This window comes from Trypanosoma brucei, chromosome 10 (assembly GCF_000002445.2).
Source record: "Trypanosoma brucei brucei TREU927 chromosome 10, whole genome shotgun sequence".
Taxonomy (NCBI): Eukaryota; Euglenozoa; class Kinetoplastea; order Trypanosomatida; family Trypanosomatidae; genus Trypanosoma; species Trypanosoma brucei.
In genome coordinates this window covers 1,331,629-1,349,621 of record NC_007283.1, presented here as the reverse complement: position 1 = coordinate 1,349,621, position 17,993 = coordinate 1,331,629, and the positions used below count along the sequence as shown (strand labels likewise).

The 17,993-nt window shown below is 48.2% G+C and overlaps 5 protein-coding genes across 5 annotated transcripts; all 5 read right to left on the bottom strand.

Annotated features, from left to right (window-relative positions):
• Positions 1-216: 216 nt before the first annotated feature.
• Positions 217-735, bottom strand: Tb10.70.1670 (40S ribosomal protein S10, putative; the record flags this gene model as incomplete). The annotated part of the gene is made up of 1 exon (XM_817689.1): positions 217-735. The coding sequence occupies one exon, from the start codon at positions 733-735 to the stop codon at positions 217-219; it is 519 nt and encodes a 172-aa protein (XP_822782.1).
• Positions 736-1,651: 916 nt separating this feature from the next.
• Tb10.70.1690 (40S ribosomal protein S10, putative) lies at positions 1,652-2,311 on the bottom strand (the record flags this gene model as incomplete). Its single annotated transcript, XM_817688.1, has 1 exon — positions 1,652-2,311. The coding sequence occupies one exon, from the start codon at positions 2,309-2,311 to the stop codon at positions 1,652-1,654; it is 660 nt and encodes a 219-aa protein (XP_822781.1).
• Positions 2,312-3,564: 1,253 nt separating this feature from the next.
• Positions 3,565-15,993, bottom strand: Tb10.70.1720 (dynein heavy chain, putative; the record flags this gene model as incomplete). The annotated part of the gene is made up of 1 exon (XM_817687.1): positions 3,565-15,993. The coding sequence occupies one exon, from the start codon at positions 15,991-15,993 to the stop codon at positions 3,565-3,567; it is 12,429 nt and encodes a 4,142-aa protein (XP_822780.1).
• Positions 15,994-16,295: 302 nt separating this feature from the next.
• On the bottom strand, positions 16,296-16,757 carry Tb10.70.1730 (40S ribosomal protein S18, putative; the record flags this gene model as incomplete). Its single annotated transcript, XM_817686.1, has 1 exon — positions 16,296-16,757. One exon carries the CDS (start codon positions 16,755-16,757, stop codon positions 16,296-16,298), a length of 462 nt encoding a protein of 153 aa, XP_822779.1.
• Positions 16,758-17,014: 257 nt separating this feature from the next.
• Positions 17,015-17,476, bottom strand: Tb10.70.1740 (40S ribosomal protein S18, putative; the record flags this gene model as incomplete). Its single annotated transcript, XM_817685.1, has 1 exon — positions 17,015-17,476. The coding sequence occupies one exon, from the start codon at positions 17,474-17,476 to the stop codon at positions 17,015-17,017; it is 462 nt and encodes a 153-aa protein (XP_822778.1).
• Positions 17,477-17,993: the final 517 nt, after the last annotated feature.

The following is a 17,993-nucleotide window of genomic DNA, read 5'->3' as shown; positions in this document are numbered from 1 at the left end:
CGATAGTATTGAAACAAGGGTAGACACGAGAAAAACAGGCAAGGAGAAGTAGCTAACTAATAATAACATTGCTTGACACTAACAAAAGTAAAGCAGAGCACACAATTTTCCTCCTTAGTATAGGATTAAAAATATAAAATGAAACATCTTCAAATTTAAGAAAACGGGTGTGAAAAATTATGAATGGAGATGGTAAACGAATAACCCAAACCGTTCCTACTCAACCGCAGCAACGGGCGCGGCATCCTCGCCTTGGGCAGCAGCACCGGCGCGGTACTGGTCGCGCTCACTATGGAAACCACGGCCACGGCCTTCACCGCGTCCACGTCCGAAGCCACGGCCCTCGCCACGGCCACGTCCGAACCCGCGCCCACGGCCACGGCCATCACCGCGCCCACGCCCGCGTCCGCCTTCGCGTTCAAAGGTCTTGTGATCCACCTTGTGAGTGTTCGGCACAGCATCTGCTCCCAGATAGAGGTATTTCCGCATGTAGTTGATGCCTTCATCATTTAGAGTCCAGTAGAAGTGGCGCCAGGCGAATTGCTCCTTAATGAGGCCACGGCTCTTCAGGGAACGCATCAGTTGCATTACCTGTAGAGTGGGAAGCTTGAACGTCTTGCCACCAAGAGTTCCCTTCCACGTGCCGAGGGGGTCCTTCTTGCAGGAAACAACGCCCTCCGTGAAGAAGAAGCGGTATACATCATCGCGCGAGCTCTTTGGGACGTATGTGGTCATTGTTTGCCTATTTGTCGTTGTAAAAGAAAAAAAAGGTGGAATAGAGCGATAATAGCAAAGATGTGGTCGGCTACCCTAAACCAAGATACAAATTTAGATAAATTTGACTTAATATTTCGAGGAAACAAAATGAGAACGGTAACGTAGCGCATAGCCTACTCCACGCTGGGAAGACTTTAAGGGGTGTATGTATTGATGAAAATTAACAAGTCACTCTGCGGACAAACCGTCACACAAGAACCCAAAAGTTCTCATTTCTCAACCGAAGGAAATCCATTCCTATCTTCTGCTGTAGGAGGAGGACCACCCCTCCCAAAAAAAACCGAATCCACCGCGTCTCCCACCCCCTCCGCGCCCACCACAACTGCCATTTGTGGCGTCGCTTTTGTGTGGCTCCGCATCCACTTTGTCACGGGGCGGCATCACATCCCCGTCTAAGCAGAGGTATTTCCGCATGTAGTTCACGCCGTCGACATTCAGCGTCCACCACACGCTGTGCCGAGGAGACTGTTCTTTGACAAGGCCATGACTCTTTGGCGATTTTAACACTTCTGTAAACTGCGCATTGAGAATTTTAAAAGTTTTCTCGCCAAGACTTCCCTTCCACGCGCCGAGGGGGTCCTTCTCGGAGCAAACAACGCCCTCCCTGAAGAAGCGGTACACATCATCGCACAAGTCTTCGGACCCGTCAGCACTCACTGTCTACCTAGTTTGGGAAAAACAAAAAGAATCATAAGAATGATAGAGTCCGCCTCCAGCCCCCTTAAACAAAAATAACCGCTCAGCCATTTAGTGGTTGTAGAAACCAACGACCAACAATGACCACCGTAAGATGACCAAGACGAGACGCAGTTAAGCATAAATTAGTAAAATAAACACCACACAAACACAATGCCATCAGTAACCCAAACCGTTCCTACTCAACCGCAGCAACGGGCGCGGCATCCTCGCCTTGGGCAGCAGCACCGGCGCGGTACTGGTCGCGCTCACTATGGAAACCACGGCCACGGCCTTCACCGCGTCCACGTCCGAAGCCACGGCCCTCGCCACGGCCACGTCCGAACCCGCGCCCACGGCCACGGCCATCACCGCGCCCACGCCCGCGTCCGCCTTCGCGTTCAAAGGTCTTGTGATCCACCTTGTGAGTGTTCGGCACAGCATCTGCTCCCAGATAGAGGTATTTCCGCATGTAGTTGATGCCTTCATCATTTAGAGTCCAGTAGAAGTGGCGCCAGGCGAATTGCTCCTTAATGAGGCCACGGCTCTTCAGGGAACGCATCAGTTGCATTACCTGTAGAGTGGGAAGCTTGAACGTCTTGCCACCAAGAGTTCCCTTCCACGTGCCGAGGGGGTCCTTCTTGCAGGAAACAACGCCCTCCGTGAAGAAGAAGCGGTATACATCATCGCGCGAGCTCTTTGGGACGTATGTGGTCATGTTACTGATGCGCTGTCCGGTGGTCAGGCATAAATGAAGAAGACCAACAGGAAGGGGAAGTGAAGTCGTAACAGTAATTTGTACGAAAAAGGAACAAAGACAATAATTTTTAAAACAGCAAACCAGAAGTATTGTATACATTAACGTTGTACACCTATTCTTTGTTATAAAGTTAAGAATATATTTGCCCTCAAAGGGAAGAGGTAATATACACTATTTAAATACTCGTATACCTGCATTAGTTATACCTCTCCTTCAATCCGTGTTGATAGCTTGTACCTCCATTGTAATCGTAGCTCTATGCAACTCAACCCGGGTTCATTCAACCTCTAAAACAACTTGCGCTATTCCACAAACTACAGAGTTGTACGAATCTCTGCATATTTACATGCAGCGCGTGTTGTTGACGGGAAATGGCCGTAAGGATCGGAAACAACAGGTGGGGACACATTAATAGATTTGTCACTTGACTACATTGAGGAGTTGTGTAGGACAAGAGCATTAGAAAACGAAGAAATGAAATATTCTGTCGTAGTCTCATTTTATTCATACATCCACTCGAGCACGTTACACACCACAGCATCACATATATGATACCAATGAGAAGGTAGATCACACACAAACACACACACGGAATAATTACTTCACCAGCACACATATTGCATAACAAAAGCATATGCCCTTCACCATCACTCTGTCCGATCATGGTAACGCAAGACACGCGACTCATATGTTCACAAGAGGAAATTGCAGCGAGTCAATCCCCCCACAGAAAGTAGTAGCGAATTCCCCTCCCACACGTACAAAAAAAACAATAACCTCACCATAGGTCGCAATGAGGTAGTCGAATTGCCACCCAAATCATCGAACTGTTGCTGTTTCTGTCATTTTCCCCCCTTGCTGAATATAAGGACGCTATATGTAACGTATATTATCCGAAGGAACAAAAAGATGGAGGAAGAGAGGAAATGAAATATGGTGAACGGGGAAAATACAAGTACGAGTCTTGAAGTGCGAGGTTCAGAAATAAAAGAAAGTTAGTACGAGATGTATATGGGTGTAGAGAAATACATACTCATGGCGTATCGAACGTGTACATCCACCCACTGGAAAGTCCCGAGTCATCAAAGAAAAACGGTCTCTTCCCCCCCCTTATTTCTCTATAGAATACTGTGTACATAAAGTGGGTTTGAAAAGTTAACGAAGGAGAAAAAAAGATAAAAAAGGGGAGGTGGGTAAGAAAAATAAGTAGACGGAACTGTCCTGCATCTAAATGTTCAAGTCAACCAACAACAAAAAAGACAACTAAACACATAAACAGGTTTACACAGACACACAACAAAAACAGGAAATAATGACCTCCTCTCAGGTACATGGCGTTTCGACGAATGTTTTTACGTATTCAACGCGCAAACCATAGCAACGCCGCGCTTCACCCAGTGTTTGGGACAAACGGACGTAGGTATCTCGACAGTGAGAACATAGTTTGTGGAGTGCCCAGTGGTGCTTAGCGTACCTGCACGACGCAGGGTTTTGTAAAGTGGGCAAATGTAAACACTATCAGTTGGCTTCTCTCTGTTTATGATGGGTTGTAACCACAATAAAGGAGCCTGTTCGAACAGCACCTTCGGCATCGACTCCACAAGTTTGAGGCTGCTGCGGTCAATCCTTGCACCTTCAATAAAAACACCGTGGACATAGCAACCAGTTTTTGGATGGCTAGTGATTTTCTCAGGGTCATCTTTCATCCACTCGAAGCCGTAACTGACCGTATCAATGGATATTTGCATCTTACGCGCAAAATTCTGTAAAATGCCTGTAAGGAATGCTTGAGGAAAGTAAAATCCTGAAATCCAGTAAACAGACGGATGACCCTCTTCGTACCATGATGAAATCATCTCCAAACGCATAACCAAGTCATCCACCCAAGCTCCAAGTGGTTTGAGACTCGGATAAGCACGTTCAGCCCATTGTGCAGGCACTTGATTATTGTAGAGACAGCGGTATGCCTCCTCCAGTTCCCGGCTCATCAGCACCTCACCTTTAATAGCAAGGGGAAGGGCTTCCAGCGTTTCGCGCACAACAGCGGTGAGACGATTGAATCGAATGGCCTCCTGCACCAACACAGTGTTCATAGAATCTTCATACATTGTTGGATACTTCTTCTGAAAATCGGGAATATTAAATGGCTCACTTACGCGCTTTCTAATAAGTTTAGCTAACTCCACAACCACCTCATCCGGAGACTGACCTGAGGCACTCTTCGGCGCAGCCTCGCCCTGCAGAGAGAGAATTGCCTCTAATGTCTCAAATGTTTCATTACGTGCGCACGTGATGTCTGCATTTTCGTGCAAGCCAAATATTTCAGGGTTTGTATTCATCGGCCAGGTCTCAATGTAATCTAGATAGCTCTTCTGTGATCCAACAGGTATAGAATTGTAGGTGCCCGACGGAGAAAATTTGTAGCCATCCTTCATCACATCAGGATGTACAAACACCTCCAACAATGTATTCAGTGTTCGACGATCCCAATCGTCCGTAACACGGCCGCCATAGTGAATGTTTCCACTCAATTCCTTGATGACCTTGTAGGGAATTTCTTCGTACTTGTCAAGGAACATTCGAATCTGCGCCACACAACAACCCAAATCTCCGGAAGTGTACTCGTACGGAATATTCCACCCTAGCGGACCAAACTTCCTACGCTCCTGGATAAGGGCGTGGAAGAACGACATGGCGAAGAAAAGCTTTTTAAACTCTGTTGACTTCTTGCAAGTGTCCAGGTAATCCGGACGGTAACTCAACACAGAACGTGTGACATTAGCTCGCATTCCCTTAGGTGGTTCATTGGTTATCTTCACACCGTTCTGCAGAACCGTTGCAGGGAAGTGAGGACTAGGCATAGAGGTAAGCCACAGTCGGAAAGAGGAATGAATACCGTACTTCATTCCCTCTACTAACCGTTCAAGTGTTGGCATCCATGATGTTGCCAGGTGGCAGTTCTGCAAGAGTACCCATGTACCATTCTCCATGCCCTCTTGCAGCATCCGCTCGGCTCTCGGACCTTGGCCTTGACCTAGTGAAATATCCGACAATTTTTTACCCATGTTGTTTTGCTCCGCAAACTTCTTCCAGTCCTCGAATGGATCCGCTCCCTGAGAGAGTATGAAAATAAGCGGCGCTGTTGGACTGGATTCCTTGAAGGAGGTAAATAAGTCAAACGGCGGTGGGCGGATGAAGCGTTCTCCTAGCTCACTGCTGACGAAATCTTGCACAGCTTCCATTAACTTATCGGGTCGAAGACATCTGAGGAACATCATCCTCTGCAACGGAGTAACTTCCTTCTCATACGGTGGTAGCAGCGCCTCCTTGTGCGCTGAGGGAGACATGAAAATTCCCCTGTAGAAATCGACATTTCTGGAAATGTGAGCTTCGAAACCGTTGAACACAGGGAACTTCTTCGACAGATAACAGAGATCTAACCACGTAGACTCCGTGAGCCAGGAGGGTGATGGGTTAGGCATCGTTTTGAATGTTACCGAAGGGCCTTGAAGGAGGAAGCGGAATTCAGACTCGTCGATGGCGTCCTTCTGCTGCAGAATCCGTATACACAAGTAGAACGAAAACATGATTTTGTGTTTCTCAAAAAGTGAGCGACTGATATTTTGGTAGAAGCTGTACGTAAAGTAGTCCTGAAGATTCTGAAGCCGCGTCTCCAGGTTGTCGGAAGCTTCCGACGATTCAATGCCATTAATAAACAACCGAACAAACCACTGCAAAGAATATTGATACATAGGGTCTACATTGGAAAGCGTCGCGCAGCAGAAGTATAAGCATGAGGAGTGACGCGACACCGGGCGGTAGAGTTCACGACTGGCGTTAATCTCTATTTCAGCCTGCTCTGCTTCCGCCACTTTGTCATTGATCTCCTTGGTTGTGGTTTTCGACTGTTTCAAGTATTCAATGAGGCTCTCATCATCTAGAATATCACCCTTGACCTCCTCCATCTTCCGCAAAATCGTCGTTTGGATGTTTGCAACCTCCGCCCGCATCGCTGCATTTGTCTTGATAAGATCGCTCCTACGCATCTCTAGTTCCTTTCGTTCTTGCCCAACCACAACACCAAGCAGCTGGTCTTCAAGTCCCTGAGGAGTAATGAAAAAGTTAAGCAGCGTCACCTGCACCATTACCTCGGGGATATAGTGCGGGTTCGGTAACTTTGTGGTCATAAAGAACTTAAAATCTGGATTCCACGGGATCGGATGCTCGGAAAGACGGATCATCTCTTGTCCACCCTCTATAAACGTCTGTTTGGCTAGAAGCGGCGCAAGGGTGGCATCAATATTTTCCCCTACATTCTCCAATAGTACGGGCCGTCCCGATCGAACGGCGTACTCAATGCGCTTCACTAAATCCTTTTGGGTTGGTTTCAGGATCTCTAGTCCATCGGGATATGTCTGTCTGATCCACTTATTTGCTTGAGTTTGTGGGTCAATCATGAGTGGCCACCGGCGTGCGTTGCTCATGATGAGGGCGTTTTCGACTGACAGCATATCCGTAGGCAGGCCATTTACATTCCAACCCTGTGTCACAATGGGGTCCTGCATGGTGTAAAAGACGGAAAGTTGAGGGTGGTGGACGAGCTTATGTCTATCCAGCTCAGCTGTCCATTGCGTTAGTAGTTCACTGCGATACGTCGCTGTGAACGGTCCAACGTATGCAATCTGCCCCGCAGCAGCTAGCATGTCGCCCACTAAATACTTAAAATTCTCGTCAATCTCCCGCACGGTATTTGTCCAGTTCTTTTTCTCCCCTCCCAAACCGTCAATAAGCATATCCGCCCTCGCAAGTTTCAACTCGGTCATACGAACCACCTGCTCTAGTTCCTGCATCTCGTTTTCAGCACGGGTCTTATCGTCTTGCAACCGCTCCAACTTCATTGCGACCGCTTCCAGCCGCACTTGAGCAATGCGGAGCTTTTCTTGGAACACTCGGTTATCTTCCTGCGCAACGGCTAGCCGTTGCCGCAGTGGTTCCACCTTCTTGTTAACATAATGAAACTTGACCATAGCGTGCGTCCACTGGCACATAGCAGCACAAGCCTGGCTGGCACCCGCAATCTTTTTTGGCGTAAAGTCTTCCGAAGAAACTAAGGGCATTACAGCTTGGATAAGGCGTTCATTGATGTGCTCCCTGTCGTAGTTAATGAGCCGCTGCAATAATGCATTGGGGTTGTTCAAGAGTTGTTCCTTTGCTGTTGCCCAGTAATCGGGCTTCTTCTCTTCCATGGGACCACCAGCACGCATAACAGGTTTGATCTGGAAAAGAATAGCAATACCCTGCATCGTCATGACGACACCGGGTGTTGGCGCCTTATAACCAGCCACCTCAGTAATTTGTGAAGACTTCAAGTTCGCCAAACTGTCTAAAGCCCGATCCAACTCTGGCAGCGCCTCACTAAGCTGTTCCTGAGCCTCGGCCTCGATGGAAGCACATTCCCTTTGCTTCGCAGCGACGGCAGCTTCTTCCTTCTCGGCCTCCTGCTTCGTTTCCTCGGCGGATTCTGTTTGAACGATTATCTCCTCCATCAGTTTCTTGATAGATTCGCTCTTCTGCAAAAGAATGGGCTGGTTTTCGGCCAGAGACTGCTGCAAACCAGCTACTGCGTCTTCAGTTTCACGAAGTTTTTCCATACCATTCTGCAGTCGTTGCTTGGTAATGTTCCCCTTGGCCGTTTGAGACTCGAGAATAAGTTTAAAAGTTTGCAATAGCTCAAGGAATGACGTTGGTGTAACGTACGCATGACGCCGTGTCTCCTCGAGGAAGCGCTCCGACATTTTCTCCACAGATTCGTGTATCATTACACAAAGTTCAGTACAGCTTTCCACTTCCTTGGGGGTGAGTAATTTCATGTTGCTGAGGTAATTATGAGCAACACTGTGCAGTGCCTGAGCGGGCCACGCTGTAAACCAGTCAATTGTACAGCAGTTCACTAGTGCTGGAAACATCCGGAGACGTCCTCGGAAAGTTTCTCCCAGAGGCGACATACAAAGGGAAACGTGAAGATTAAACTTGCAAAACTTGACAAATCGAGCGTACATACCCACCTTGTCGAGAGAAATATTCTCAGCAATGCAAACAGGCTTCATGGCTGTAAACACCTCGTCCAAATCAGGACCCTCAAAAAGGTTCGGCACCTCGCCTGAGTTTAGCAGGTTGTTAACGTCCTCCAGCATCGCTTCATGTACAATCTGTGTGTCGGTGAAAAGAAAGAGAACCTGTTTGTTCTGAAAAGCCACACGCCGAAGTGCCTTCTTAATGTCTTCACGCCAAGCATTTGTCGAATATCCCTTCGTAATCTCAACTTGAAAGGTTTCGAAGTCATTAATAAACGCCGCAATGCGCGACAGGGACTGCCTCCCTGAACCACCAACGCCTAACAACAGAACGTGGCCATTAGGCTTTCGGGTGGCGCGGGCTATGCGACAGATATGCTCAACGGCATACGAAAACATCACAATGTGCAGTTTGTGGAAGGCAACAAAGTTGTACTCATCTAACTTCTTCTTCAGAACTGCGACAAGCTCCTCCGGGGAGGTCACCTCTTGGTACCGATTAGCGACGTCCTTCTTCCCAATGAAATCCGCAAAAAGCAATCCGTCAGTGCCCCTTTCTGGGGGCACCACTTCACTGAAACGCATATGAAATCTCTCTTCGACCTGCTTCCGTAGCTGTTGGTCAAACCATTGTCTGTCTGCGTCAGTGATGAGACGATCCTTAAATGTCCGCATCTCTTCGTGAATCCAAAGGCGGAGAAGACCAACCGCGCAGTTTGTTGTTTCGGGCGTAGCCATTATTAAACCACTGATCACCTTAGCAAGGTCACGCAGGTTAAACAAGTAGTGGGACCGCGACGGAGTTGGGCGTAGCGATTTGGTTACCGTATTAAACACAGCAATGGATGCCTTCAACACCTGTGGCAGCAGTTGACAAACCTCCTCACTAAAAGGTTTGAAGTATGCATCCAGAATGGAACCAAAGATACGGTCCATACTTCCCTCATTAACCTCTGGAAACGCAATGAGATTAAAATGTCGCAAGAATCTTTGGCTGATGTGTGTTCTACCACCGCCTGGTGGACCCATAGCACCAGAAAAGACAATATCAACAATATTAAAGAACTCACGCGTCTTGCGATCATACCATCCCTTGTAATCCATGTACTGCCGCAAAATCTCAATAGGTGGTTGAGCGCCGTACTGCTCCTTCACCGGCATGTTCATATCGTCAATAAGAATGACAAATTTCTTGTTGACTGGGGCGCCCCAAATTTGCGGGGTTGCACGACGTCGGACTTCAAACTTGGAGAAGATAAGGTCTTGCGTTTGGTTGGCACTTGTGCGAGCAGAAAACGTGAAGAAGATTGGTGTGAACTCCTTTGGCATCTCGTGCATCAAAAGCTGCTGGAGTACCACTGTTTTCCCCGTACCCGTAGGACCGCAGCACAGCGTGTGGAACGACTTCTGCAGCAGCAAACGGTTGAGAAATTTGTAACACACCACATCAGCTGTGGGCACAATGATTTCCGCAAAGGTGTTCGCTGTTACCTTGGCCATGAAGGGTGGGAGTCGCTCGGTCCAGGGGATCCAACGCCCCTGCTCCACGCAGAACTCGTAATCTTGAATACATCCAATGGGTGGGAGTGAAATGAGCACGCCCAAATTTGCCAACGATGTGCGCAGAAAACAGTCAAAGGGCTTACGACTCTCTCGGTCCCCTGTTGCACCGAAGGACCACACAACTGAAAAGACAAAAAGGTGCATGTACACTGCTTTCAATTTTGTCAGCTGTTCCTCCGGTACCTCTGCGATTCGCGTGGGTGTAAAGGGTTCCAAAAGCACCTCATATATGTTAAAGCATGAAATCAAAAGATTGGGCCACACGGAAGGGCAGTATTCCACCACCTGCTGCTGCACAAATTCAATAAGAAGGGGAAAGAGTTCAGAGCATAGTTTCTCCAACTCATCCTTGTACGGCTCCATGCTCGAGGGAAGGCGGTAATCCTTCCATGTCTTGATGAAGGCATCTACACCAATACACCCCAAAGGTTCCATGTAAATCATACCGGCGCGAGACACAGTAGCGGGAGACGCAACAGCCAGATCCTCCACTTCAAACCAGCAACTCATGTACGGTGTCATGGCAATAATCTCACCAGATATCAGACAAAGTTTCTTGTTGTCGTCTAGCACGGTATTCATTGATTCAATCCACAGGGCATCCACTGGCCCATCAAAATAAATCCACTGCTTGGTGTCCGTTGTGTCCCGAGCGGCTATCCGAAAAAGTTCACCGATGAGCCCGTCGCGCCATTCACCAGTGGCATCGTCAAAGCCACCATAGAGTTGGGCCATCGTAATAGACTTCGGATTCAGAGCATGTATGCAAACCTGGGCGTACCGTTCCTCATTTAGTTCCACTCGAAGCTTTGTCATTGCGGCCTGCAGAACGCGAGAAGCAGATGTCTTCCCACCCATTGTTGGTCCAACCAGCATTTGGCCGTGCCGAAGTATGTTCATCTCATAGAGTTGTATGCACTTCTTGAGGAACATGTCCGTAGGTTCAACGCGGAAGGTTACAGCTTTCTCTTTTAGAGTCGAGAGCAAAGAACCATAATCGCGCGTCGGAAGCTCGACACCGGGAAACAAATCGGAGATAATGCCAGAGAACAAAAGGAGATCCTCGTCCAAAAATTTAGGTGCATTGGAATCGTGCAGCGCCCGGAGTAGCAGGACATCTTCCTCTTCATCGGGGCACTCGCGCTTCATTAGCCCAGCAGCCGAAATGACAGTGTTCACAGCACGCATACCAAAATCGTAGTGATCTTGAGATGAAAGCTGCTCAGAACTCAACCGGAATGTCGCAACCATTTTCTGGGCCAATGTACGAGAGTTGGAGTATCCAAAGGAGAATAGACGAATTTCGGCGATCATAGCATAGTCCGGTACCATACACGCAACGGGGCGGAACAGAACTTTCAGGTTATCTGGAAGCTCCGTACGTCCAGCGTAACCTGGATTCATCGTGATGAACACAGAATACGAGGGATCAACAATAATTTCTGTCCCCTCGAAGGGAATTCGAAACTGCTTCGACCGAGAGGCTTCTTGAAGCGTTGAAACCTGCTGCGCCACAACGGAGAGCACTTCTACGTCAATACGGTTAAATTCATCGAAACACGCCCATGCACCCGCTTGTGCCAAACCCTTAAAAAATTTACCCATCGATGCGTACGTCATACCTTCCTGACAGTTAAACACGACGCACTGCTTTGCGACCGCTTTGGCAAGATCTTTCACAGTTTCTGTTTTACCTGTTCCAGCTGGACCTGCAGGTGCACCACCAAGGAACATATGCATGGCCCCAGTGAGCGTCAGGTAGATACGGTCAGTAAGTGGCGTCACGACAAGACGGGTGCTGTTGCCAAGGTACTCACCACCATATTGAAACTGCGCCTCAACTTGACGCAAATAGCAGTCATTGTTTTCCCAGTACGAGCGAAGTTGAGAAATCCATTCAAATGCGTAAATGCTATCAACTTTATCTTCGGTTAACTTCTCCACAATATCCTTTGCATGAACTTCAATAGTGATGAGACCACTAATGTTCACACGTTGCAACGTAGAGAGAGGTTGCCGTACCGTTTCCACAAGACTCATTAGATTTTCCCTTGCCTTCGGCATATAGGGTTCCAAAGACCCATGCTCCTTGATACTGCTCTCACAGCTCGCTGTCCACATGATTTGACTTACAGCGATAGCAACTTGGCCAGGAGCATTGAGAATAAGATTCTGACGACCCTTTTCGGCACAGTCCTTCACGCCCTTTGACAGTTGAGAGCGAATCGAAATCCGCATCATGTGTTCGATCTCACTGAGCCAATTCTCAATGTTTCTACGGGGAAGAATACCCTGGTCGAAAGGCACGTACTCGCGCATCTGCGAGTACATACCGAACATTTCGTTTCCGGGGTCACGCATATCAATCTCCATGATGTTCTCAAACAATTTGCGGAAATGAGGCTGTATCTTCCTTGGATCACGAGCCTCGGAAAGGATCGTAAGCAGTTCATCATCCGAAAGAAAGTAGAACCGAGCGAATGCACTCCTCTTGCTTGCAAGGTACTGGTTTAACCCGCGCTGAATTAGCTCCAGTTCATCATTATTATCCTTGAATTTACTCAAACTGTCAGGTATTGCGCAGAAATCTAACACTAGTTTTTTCTCATGGGCCTCATTGGTGAGGTAATGCCAGTTCCCGTTAACCTTCTTGAAGCGCTCCGTCTCCCTAGGCAGTTGGCGTGTGATGTCCTCCGACTGGAAAATTGGTTCTAGGTACAGCCACGCCTTTTGACAGATAAGCCACTCATCCATTACGCACTGCACCCGCTTAAGGGACGCTTCCCAGGCTGCAATGTCCGCTTCGAACATTTTCTTAAAAGGTGAGAAGCCAAGGGATTGGGTGATAAGCATTTGGTCGTCCAACACTTCTTGTATCGTGTCCACCGCATCCTTCGTAACGAGATAACACCCTGTGCTCTTGTACGGCTGGACGTCGAAAGATATCTTTTCCCACTCCTCCTTCATCTTCCTCAGTGAAGTCTCTATCTGGTACTCGCGGGACGCCACCTCCGATATACGGAGCAAAATTTCTTCATACTCAACTGTCATCAAAGGTTTTACATCACTAATCGTCATGATTGTCTTTCCTGGGCGGATATCGCGGCCAATCTCTTTGGAGATTTGGTCCCAATGTCTATCCTTCATGCCCTCGGTGCGGAGAAACTTAACGAAAGGCAATATGGGTTGGAATTCCTCTATCTTCGCCTTCGTCTTCTTCGCGATTTCAGTTAGTAGTTCGGTGAGTTTTGGATCCACGCAGCATCTTGATATTGTGTGATAATTGTTCATTACTCGCTTCTCCATGGCCTCTGCATCGATCTCAGGAAATGGTCGAGCCTGCCACTCACGCAAGGCAACGTTCCAATCGTGCACAGTGAGCCACAACGAGGCATACGGTTCGAAGTCGGACTGGAGATCCCGTACCATCGTGTAATCTGTCTTCTCCAGAAGTAAGAGGTTCTCGTGCGTGTTGAATTCGTTTGCTGTCTCCAAAAGTTGTCTGATGTTTTCCAATATGTTGTTGACATCCCCTACAATCTCATTCATTTTGTTCACATTGGAGCGACGGTTGAATGAGGCCACCGTATGTTGCAACTGCACCACCTTCTCACTAAACGCCTCTTGTGACTTCCGCAAGTTGAGGGTAAGACTACGCTTCGTCTGCTCGAGATCGACTTGTCTCTGAATGATGTCATCATCGAGACGTGCTGGCCATGATATCGCTGTCCACTTCTTGTTGAAGTCTTCTTCACTAAACGGGACATGGAATGTATCTAGGATGGCATAAACCTGCTGAATTTCACTAATCACAGCCTGAAGGTCAAAAACCTTCTCCGGAATTGCCTTGATGAAGTCCTGGCGGTCTACGACCTCCTCAGGTGTCCGAGTCGGTTTAACAAGGGTGTCGCGAAGCTCCTGGAAGGAATTAATCACAAACGTAGCCTTGGTGTTTGCACGATTAAGCATCACATCCAAAATAGAGTTGACAACTTGATTACACTTCCATGTGAGCCGCTTTTTCAAATCTGTGCAGTCAACCTGAAAAAGACCGAGGTCCTTCTGACGGGGTATCATCTCGGACACATCCTTTTGCTTTTGGTTATATCGCAGAATCTCTTCCTCCACACCTTTCGTCGTGGGGAACTTTTGCTTGAAATCCTCTATGTATTGCTTTACATCAAGTGCAATCAGTTCTTGAACGTCACCGAAGGTCGCGATGTATTCATCCAAAGGTTTTCCAGCCCGTTCAACAGCTTCCGTCAGCCTGCGCAAGCACGACGTGCACGCTGGATCATCGTCGTGCAGGGAAGAAAGAAACGCCGTGTGGCTGTCAAAGAGGAAGGTAAACAGGCGCCGCTCCACCGAACGAGCACCGGTATGTAACGCTAGACATCGGTAGACAACTTCCGTAAGCATCGATAAGAAGTCAGAAATTGATGAGCTCCACACCAAATTCCGTTCTTCGCCATCTACGAGAGAAACCTTGAAGAGTGGCACAATCCTTGCGCGTTTCAAGTCTGGATGAGGTACAACCTCAACATCAAACATGCTGTGCACCTTCACAGTGTACTTCGCACACTCCTCTACAAAGGACGCAAACTCTGAAAGTGCGTTCGTCAGCACCCAGCGCAAGGTATCTTCCATTTGTAGTGTGATGGTGTTCATGAGGCCACGCACTTTGCATGTCTCGTAGTCACACTCGCGTACCTTCAGTGTTACATCCTCATTCTCATCGCAGTCAGAGCATATGCGTTTGATAAATTCAGTAATGCCGGGAATCCACTTTTCGCGCACAAACTGAGCATTTTCCCGCACAGACGTAACCTGTACATCCTCGAACGCATTCAAAGTAAGTGTAACCTGTTCATCTGGGACCTTGCTCGTTCGGAATACTCTCCTAGCCATCAAGACTTCATTACCCTCGCGCACACGCTGCAAAATGGCAATAGCGATTTCACTTCGGGCAGTAATTGAGTTGGATAGAAAAGAACTCACGATACTTCGGAAGCAATTGTGACGAAGCTCGTGCACGCCGCATTTCTGCACTTGGACATGTGGCCTATCAACTGGAAGTTCCGCACCTCCCAGAAGCTCTTGGAGCGCGCCGTTTTTCACTGTATGGTTCAATAGCTCGCGGTTCATTACATGGGAGTAGTCCGATCGTACATCGTTTAGAACCTTGGTCACCTGCAGCAAATCTTGTTTTTGGAGGAGTTTCGGCGTATTCAAACACAACTGATGCACACGTTCTAGTGCGTACGGGTCCACCGTCTGAAATTCATCTGTTGGAATGGCATCGACAAATGTTTGCTGCCTAAGGACACTTTTCAGCAGATTTCGCATGCGGTACGCCCCCGCAAACCGTTCCGCAAAGTTTTCCGGGTTCTCTGCATTAAAACACACATACAAGCGGTGAAGCCGCACAACGGTCCCTTTTGTTTGTTTGGGGTCACCCGTGGCGGCACCCGCGTCACACAGGCGCACAGTCAACACGTTGGTCTCTTCGTCCCATCCCGTCACCCACCCCCGAACCCACGAACATACATTGGCGTCAGGTAAAGCTAAACATACGACACCGCCCGTCTCATCCCTCTTGCTCATCCAATCACTCGGTGAAAGTTCCTCGTAACTTACGTTGTCAAAAACGTGAAGAGGAAGAAGTGACTGGTTGGCTTCGGATTCTTCCCAAGAAAACCTACCGTCGGCAACGACGTTTTTTTCCTTGAGCAATTCCAGGAGAGAATATTTGTCGTACCTCCGACGCCAGCGTCTCATCACTTCCATCCGTGGCAAATCACCCTTAATGGTTTCGTGAGGAACCATGACCTTTGGTTCTTCAGCCCGGGGGACCTCCTCCTCGGTCGTGTATCTTCCCTCCACTGACTGGGACCATGGAAGATGACTAAGCCCAACAGTTGGTTGCTGCTCATCCACTAACCACTCCGGGAGTGTCTCTTGGGGTCTTCCCTCGATTTCTAGTTGAGGAGAAACATCATCCACCCTAACCACTGCGGTCTCAGAGGAGGCACCTACCTGTGAAGCCTGCAACTCAGACCGACCTGGAGATAACGGTGCGTTTTGCCCTTGGCGAGCCAAATGTGCACGACGAAGAGCAATAAGCTCTTTGTAGGAAATAGACATTCTCGGGGAATACAATTCCTCACAACGTAATACTACAGAAACACAACGTTGACACACTTCACCGCGCGAACAATAAGAATAGTGCGCAGCGATTATGTCAAACCGAGGGGTGATAGAAAATGAAAGAGATTTTTAAAGTGATAAAACCAACGGTAGACAATGTGATACATGGGGTCTTCCACCAGATACTGACGAGGTGGTTCCTACAACAAATTAAACCAAGTCATGAAAACAGAAAAAAGAGACAACAACCACGAATAAAAGCATGACAAACAATACTTCCTATGGTGGAGTTCCTACGCCTACTTGGTGCGGGACACACCGACAGTCTTACCACGGCGACCAGACGTGCAAGTATGCTGACCACGAACGCGCAGACCATAGGCGTGACGAACACCACGGTGCGCACGGATCTTCCTCAGCCGTTCCAGGTCCTCACGCAAGCGTGTATCCACCATCGAGCTAGTCAGGTGCTCCGTCTTTCCAGTTTTAGGGTCGCGCTGACGATTCAGGAACCACTCGGGGATTTTGAACTTCGCGGGATCGGCGATCACCTCAGAGATTTTCTCAAGTTCCTCAGGTGACAGCGTACCAGCACGGCGCTCAACATCAACACCAGCCTTTTTGCAGACCATGTATGCGAAACGGATACCAATACCTTTCACCATCCGTAGTGCAAAGGGGACCTTGCGTTTGCCCTCAACGTTCGTGTTGAGGAGACGCACAATGTGCTGGAAGCTTTCGCTCTGGAGGGTTAAAGACATTATGTTTGCCTGCTTAAAGTTATTATAGTTGTTAGATATAGTAGTAACAAAAATGAGGAAAAGGCGGAAATGAACGAACAAGCGTGGTATAACAGGGGTCAAGCATTAAATATATTTCCGAATAGTGTACTACGTTAGCAAAAAGCCAGCGGTGGCGTCGCGGCACCGAACATGTTTAAAATTCAGTAAAAAGAAAAGAAATAATATGAAACACGGTAGTTTTCTTGGCAGCCTTTCCTAAGGTGGAGTTCCTACGCCTACTTGGTGCGGGACACACCGACAGTCTTACCACGGCGGCCAGACGTGCAAGTATGCTGACCACGAACGCGCAGACCATAGGCGTGACGAACACCACGGTGCGCACGGATCTTCCTCAGCCGTTCCAGGTCCTCACGCAAGCGTGTATCCACCATCGAGCTAGTCAGGTGCTCCGTCTTTCCAGTTTTAGGGTCGCGCTGACGATTCAGGAACCACTCGGGGATTTTGAACTTCGCGGGATCGGCGATCACCTCAGAGATTTTCTCAAGCTCCTCAGGTGACAGCGTACCAGCACGGCGCTCAACATCAACACCAGCCTTTTTGCAGACCATGTATGCGAAACGGATACCAATACCTTTCACCATCCGTAGTGCAAAGGGGACCTTGCGTTTGCCCTCAACGTTCGTGTTGAGGAGACGCACAATGTGCTGGAAGCTTTCGCTCTGGAGGGTTAAAGACATTACGTCTAGGTGCCTTTATTATGAGTACAAGAAGTATTGGATGTGAAACAGAAAGTGATGAACAGCGAAACTGAGATCAGCGGGGAAGGGTTAGTGGATACGACACCCTCCACTTAAAAAGTGAGGCGTCCTATAAAAAAAAAAAAAGAAGCCAAGTCAAACGAAAACAAAGAGAAACCACTTAAATAATAAAACACGACAGTGGTATACCACCGCTCACACCAACAAGCGGCCCCCCGTGGACCATCACCGCAGCCATCGGAATACGACAAGAAGTCTTGCTAAATGGTTTCCCACTATCCTCCTTTCTCACACTTCGGAACAACAAAAAAAGAACAACGAGCAGCCCAGCAAGTCCACGACATGATAGGGAAAAGTAACAAGGAATGTTACCTGAACAGGGCGCCGCTTGCCCCACCGGTCACAACTCCCTCTTCAGAGCACTCCGCTCGCAATAAAGCCATATAGATGCTTTCAATATCTACAATTCAACCACTGATCATCCACAGGGAGGAGA